The sequence below is a fragment of the Dendrobium catenatum genome, unplaced genomic scaffold (assembly GCF_001605985.2).
Source record: "Dendrobium catenatum unplaced genomic scaffold, ASM160598v2 fragScaff_scaffold_1553, whole genome shotgun sequence".
NCBI classification, from domain to species: Eukaryota; Viridiplantae; Streptophyta; class Magnoliopsida; order Asparagales; family Orchidaceae; genus Dendrobium; species Dendrobium catenatum.
This window is the reverse complement of record NW_021320015.1, coordinates 553,527-560,601: the sequence shown is the minus strand read 5'-3', so window position 1 is coordinate 560,601 and position 7,075 is coordinate 553,527. Positions and strand designations below refer to the sequence as shown.

The following is a 7,075-nucleotide window of genomic DNA, read 5'->3' as shown; positions in this document are numbered from 1 at the left end:
CTTGACTAAATCATTACTACTCATATCTCTTTGTTTAACTAACTTATCATATATCTTTCGCATCCCTTTGAATCTAATCTATTATATAAATTACTAAAAGCTAAAATCTTTGCATTAAAAATTATTTTCTTAAACTCTTTATGGGCATCTTTATAGCTTTCCCAATTACCAAAATTTTTACAATTAAATTAATTTTTATAACAAATATATATATTTTGTTTTCTTGCACATTTTGATTCCACCACCTACTAGTTTTACTGTTAGTAGATTTTCTCTTTAATACTCTAAGCACATCTTTTACAACATTCTTAATATCACCAGCTACTTTTTCACATAACATTAGCTTCTTTATGTACAGAAAAAATATTAAGATCTGGAATCTTATTTTAAAAAATATTTGGGTTAATATTCTTTAAATTCCCTCATCTAATCCTTGAACAATGATTTATTCTATTTTTTATTTTCTACCCATTTATCTTAAAGTCAAAAACTAATAATCGATGTTGTATACATAAACTTCACTAGGAATAATTATACTATCTTTACATTCTAAACGATATATTTTTATTATTAAAAATAATGAATCTGATTTTACTATATCTATTCTTATAAGTGATGTGAAGCTTATATCTTTTCTTTAATAAGGTATTAATTATTACAAAATCATAAGCTAAAAAAAATCTAATATGATCTTATCGCCTTTATTTGTCGCACCAAAGTCATAGCCGCCATGAATGCTTTTAAAATCATCTACCTCTCTACCAAATTCTATTAATTTTATTAAATCTATAACTCTATTTCAAATTCTATTAATTTTTATAACATTATCTTTCAAACTCTTATCTATAATCACCCATACATCATTTATAATACGACTCCTATCAGAATACCATATATTCAATTATAAACTATCAATCTCCTTAGCCTTCTCTCTAACCCATTTAGTTTCATGAATGAATAGAATATTTATCTTCCTATGAATCATAATATATATTGATTCCATTAATTTGCATATAAGGAAATATATATTCCAAGTTCATATCCAAATTTTAGTTTCATGAGCTAGCTTCTTTTCCCACATTCGTCCATGATGTGGGAACCCTTACCTATTTAACACTGCACCATGGCGCCGATGCAATGACCCTTGCTCACTTGTCGCTATATTTAGGCCATATAACAAGTCTCCTCCAGGGAGCACCCTAGCATGAAACTAAAATTGAAAATTCTAACTTTATTTTATTATTTAATTTAATTAAGATTGAATTAAATATATTAAGTAGAGTTTCGAGTAAGGGTACTTTTATAAAAAAATGTTTTTTTTTCTATGACTTGCTCAGGAATTAATTTAATTGACTTGAACTAATTTGCATATTATATATATTTGTTCTAGTTTTAATTGAAAATAAAGATTGGCTCATTTGATTGGTATTAAGTTCTATCAAGTTATTTTTAATCGAACCAATTTGGTTTAAAATTACTCGTTTAAGAGTCAGGTACACAAACTGTATCCTTTCTCTACTTCATAAGGAAGTTTGTAGCGTGCAGAGCTAGAGAGTTTAACGTCTTAACTTTGTATAAAAACTTAGTACACCTATAGGTAAGAGGAGGGATGTAAAAATCATAATATATACTTTTTTTAATGTGGAAAAAAGGGAAAGATCATGAGGCCTAGCCTAATTAAAATGATTCCGCCAGTGTTTATCGTTGATTACAAATGATTCCCTTACTAAGGGGAGGGCATTAGCTCAATGTAGCAAATATACATCATATAGAGCAAATTACATGATTGTTAATGAAAGAATCTAATGACTTGAAAGCTATTCTTAAGAGAACGTTGGCCTATTTGTTTGGTTAGGAGGATCATAGTCGGATGACGGAGGTTATTATGTTCATAGTTAGCCTATTTGTTTAAGTGTCTTAATGATGTTAGATTAATTAAACAATTTTGGACTCATTAGATTTGTCTCGTAGAGCTGCATGATTCGACTAAAAACATGTCATATTTGTATATCATTTGATCATGTAATTAATATTTTGAAGCTTCCAATTATGTATCAAGTCATTGATTTGGGCTCAAATCGGATCAATTTCATTGTCGTTGGGTTTGTCTAGTCGAGACGTTCAATTTGACTATAAATTTGTTGAAATCGAGTTCAAATGCTCATGTATTTAATTTTGCAAGTTTCCAATTCAAATATGCCTCAAGATTCATGCCCGATTAAGATGATTTTTGGTGAAATATCAAAGTTGAATACATTATCATCATAACAAATATCATCGAAGCAATATAATGATTATTATATTCATCTTCAACCGAACTCCTTTCATAACATCAAAAAAGAATATTCTTTGTACATTCTTTCTCATATCTATTTCTAACCTTTATTTTTCTACAAAAAATGTGTTTTTGTGAATTGTATGACGCCAACATTAGCACTGCACTGTTAACGATCGACATAAAACATAAAAAATACATTTCTATTTGCTTCTCAGGTGAACGCTCGCGGGAGCGACAAATGGGCGAATGGAATTTGCTTGGAGATGTCCTTATTTAGTGAGGAGATCTCTTATTGTGTTTCTTGTGCCTTCTGTCTTTGATTACATATGGGCGAAAGATCTGAAATTGTTTGCAAAGTCCATAGAAAGCTCTTCTGATATAATATTATTAGATATAAAATTTAGAGATAGCTGAGCATTTGAGGCTTCAATCGCTGAACATTGAAGTTCACTAACTAGAAACTATTTGAAAGTAAAATCAACTTCAACTAGCACCCGAGCAATGAATAAAACTATTAAGTGCAATAGCAAGGGCAGTAATACAAAGTAATTTTTCAAATAAAGAAGACATAATAAATATAATGTTTTCATTAAAAAATGAATCTTCACTAACTACTAAGGCTTCATTTGGGACAAATTTCTTATTGTTTTATGAAGCAGATTATTATTTCAAAAAATTTAAATTCGAAAAAATATTGTACTAAAAAATTGCTTCATAAAGTAGTAAGAAAAGTGTCTCAAATGAAACCTAAGTCTAAATAAAAAGTCCAATTACTCGGGCTTCATTTGGGACGGTTTTTTTTATTGTTTCTTAAAGCAGTTTTTTAGTGCCAAAATTTTAAAGAAGCAAGCAAAAAAACTGTCCCAAATAAAAAATTTTAAGAAGCAAACCAAAAAACTGCCCCAAATGAAATCTTAATCTAACAAAGAATACTTCAATTTTTAATACACCATGAAAAAAATACAATTATGTCATCTTTGACACTATCAAACTTAGTAGAACATATTTTATTACCACTGATAAAATTTAAATTTATCCACATGAGAAGAGCGAATTATTACGTCCGGTCACTGGACGTCCGGACAACCAATTCAGAAACATCACGTCACTCAAATACACTGGGTCCTGATATATTTTGGTGACGTGACACATCTAAATTGGTGTCCGGACGAATCCGGACACCGAATGTAATAATTTGCCCATGAGACTTGGGCAAGAAAAACAGCCTTGTAGATTGCGAAGGCAGCTTTTTGCTGCTATATGTCCCAAAAGAAACATTAATCTCACAAAGAATTCTTCAAACTTTAACACTCCATGAAAACATTACAATTAAGTAATCCTTGACACTATCAAACCTAGTAGAACATTTTTTATTCTCACAGATAAAATTTAAATTTATCCGCATGCAAAGTGGGCAACAAATACAGCCTTGCAGATTGCGAAGGCAGCTTTTTTGCCAAGAAAATTTCAAATTAAATAAACCCATTAAGCTCATTAAGAGCCCAAATCGAATCCGATCACTTTCATGGCTTGATCTCTTCCCCCATTGACCTATTTTGACTGGTTTGACCAAGTCAAACTCTGACTTGGTCAAACCAAGCCTTTAATAGGTTAATATGACCTATTTATGTGAATTTAAGGCATAATTAATGGGTTTAATGGCTCTTAATGCATGGAAATTCAAAACTACGGCATAATCACTCCTATTTCCCTCCAAATCACCTGAGGATTCGATCCCAACCGTTCACCTTAGGTCTAGGAGCCTTAAATAGCAAAAATTAGGTCTTTTGGAGGGATCTTTTGCTCTTGCTGAATCGAGAGACCACCTCAGGCCTCGAAATTTTTTGAGAGCACTTCCACGACTCCCCTCCACTTTTTCGAACCAAATCCTGACGCTCAGACACCGCCGGCGGCGATCTTCCGGCGAACCCGAGACGAAATCCCTTCCAAGGCTTCATCCCGTCGATCGAGCGTGCGTTGGATCTCGACTTCAATAGAAGATTGTTCGTGAGGAGCCCACGAGTCCAACAAGACCAAGATCTTCCGAATCCACCGTGTGGATTAGGTAAAAACTCAAACCCTAGATAGAACACTTAGATCTAAATAACTCTTCATACACTGCATATTAAATCTCAAAAAATACCCCCCACGAATGCTCTTCACCAGTAAAATTCAGATCTAAAGTTTCGTGGCGTTTGGTTCAGTCGTTTGAGAGAACGAAGCAAAAAACCCTCTTAGGGTTTCGGTATTCCGTCCGCCTAGGTTGGACGCGAGCTGGGCAACGGCTCGGATCAGGTTGCACCGCGGTTCGGTGCGACCGTGTATGCCGAGCGGATGCACAGGTCTTGTTCCGCCGAGATCTAGGTCGTCCATTCGAATCAGGCGCCGATTTTAAAATCTTAAAATTATGAACATTTTATTTTATATTGATATATTTTTTAATTGTACGATTAAAAAGACTAATCCAATACTCACACGTATTATAATAAATATCAAAATCTAACTTTTACTCGATTTTAATTAAAATCTTACTAATTTAACTCCAAGGATTTCTCAACGATTTAATGGGATATATATATTCATAGTTAACCTACTAAATTTTATATTTAATTAAATCAATATAACTTAAGAATACACACACATATATATAATTTTATATTTATTTTCCATTTTAGATAAAGTTTTCAAACAAACACCACAAACTGCTCTTTCTCAGTTTCTCACGACCAAATAAAGCTCTTCGTCAAGTCGTCTCCCTTACAACACTGTGTCGACATTCCCCCTCTCCTTACCATACAAAATTTCACCGGATCACCTCTGGCTATACCGCCATTGCTGACCAAAAAGTTCGCGTAAATTCATTTTACTCTCAAGATGTCGTCATCCTCTTCCATATATAAATCTCTCAGCTTCTCTATATTAATTCGGTGTCCCATAATTACCCTATTAAAGATTAAAAATGAACAAACTCGTCTTCCTCCTGCCAATCACTCTCCTCCTCCTCCTCCTTCTCCCAGCGCTAACCCACGCCGACTGCAGCTGCGATCTCGATCAAGAAGACGGCAAGCGGCCCCGCGCGCTCTCATTAAAGCTCGCTGCACTCTTCTCCATCCTCACCGCCGGTTTCATCGGCGTCTATCTCCCATCCTTAGGGAAATGGCTCCCCGCCATCAGCCCGGAGAAGAACATTTTCTTCGTCATCAAAGCCTTCGCCGCCGGCGTTATTCTCTCCACGGGCTTCATCCACATACTCCCGGACGCCTTCTCGAATCTAACTTCGCCGTGCTTAAATCCACACCCATGGCAGGATTTCCCCTTCGCCGGATTCTTCGCGATGGTGGCGGCGATAGGAACTTTGGTCATAGATACTGTGGCGACTGGGTACTACAATCGGATTCATAATGGGAAAGTGATTGAGAAGCTGGCAGGGGCCGATGAAGAGGGAGGCGCTGGGCAGGTACATGTGCATACCCATGCAAATCATGGCCATGCGCACGGGATGGGTACCTCTGTTCCCGACGAAGGCGAAGATCTTATTCGGCGACGAGTTATATCGCAGGTGATGGCTTTTCTTCGATTAAAAAAAGGAGGAATCTTTGGCTTTTTGGGATCATTTCAATTTTTAGGGATTTCATCAGGTTCCCAAAATATTAATATTTATATATTTCATTTCTAAATTTTACTGTTTAAACCATCTGTCATATTATTAATCGGGTTAGAAGATCTCAGTAGACATTCTTTCCTCGCTCTTTTGCCGTCGAGGATTAATTATTCTATGTGGATGTCGAATATCGTTCGGAGACCAATCAGAATATGCTACTTTACTCATTTGCTCGATACCTTGGCTTGATACTGATCGGTATTGCTCGGTACCGTGGCTCAGTACTGTTTACACAATGCATTTTAATTGGTCTCCGAATAACGTCCTGAACTGGGCTCCACACGGAACAATTTCTCAAAGAGGGCTCCAAAAATTTTAGTAGGAGCGTTGCCATGGCTCGAAGCTCATAGGTGAGGGAATCAATGGGCCCGAGCGAGAAAATCGCATTGGAGCTTGCAACTAGGGCATGATAGGTCAAGACTTGGAGAAGCTATTAGTCCTGGCGGGACCACAGGCAAGGGGATTGGCGTCTGGCAACATGAGCGATTGGTTTGATGGTCATGATGCGGGCTTAGGAATAATTTGAATGTTTTAGATGGTACATATAGAAAGAGGAAAGTTTAGGTGTAAAATATGCACTGTTTTGAAAATCAGATCGGACCATCTAGTTCAACTGTGAACTGGTCTGGTCGCCGGTCTGATCAAGCTTCAGAACCGGTTCTACAACAAATCAAATCAAATCGGATTGAACCAATAATTCAACCAGTGAACCGGTCCGGGTTGAAAAGAACCAACCAATTTATAAGAATATTTTAATTTCGTTTTAATTAAAATTTTAAAAATATATTTTAGTTTATTAAATATTTTTAAACTTTTTAAAATATTTTTTTAAATATGATGATTAATTTCACCATAATACATACAAGTTATCTTAACTAACTCACATAATTTGTTTTGTAAAAAATTGTACTTCTCACTTTATAAAGGGTTCAAGGAAATATCCTCAAACTCTCCCTATGATGTGGGACTAAAAAAATTGCATAAATAGTTTAGAATGTGAATTTGGGCTTATTTGGGCTACAAATTTGGATAATATGATCATATATTTAATTATTTATATTATATTAATGATCATAAATTTTTTATATTATAAATTTATATATTATATTAAGTATTATTCTTATAAATATATTATT

The 7,075-nt window shown here is 34.6% G+C and overlaps 1 protein-coding gene across 1 annotated transcript in view; it reads left to right on the top strand.

Annotated features, from left to right (window-relative positions):
• Positions 1 to 5,183: 5,183 nt before the first annotated feature.
• Positions 5,184 to 7,075, top strand: part of LOC110101247 (zinc transporter 8) — a 4,070-nt gene continuing 2,178 nt past the window's right edge. The window contains exon 1 of the mRNA XM_028700539.1: positions 5,184 to 5,916. Within this exon, the coding sequence (XP_028556372.1) occupies positions 5,238 to 5,916 (679 nt within the window). The 5' untranslated portion in view covers positions 5,184 to 5,237. The remainder of the gene's footprint in view (positions 5,917 to 7,075) is intronic.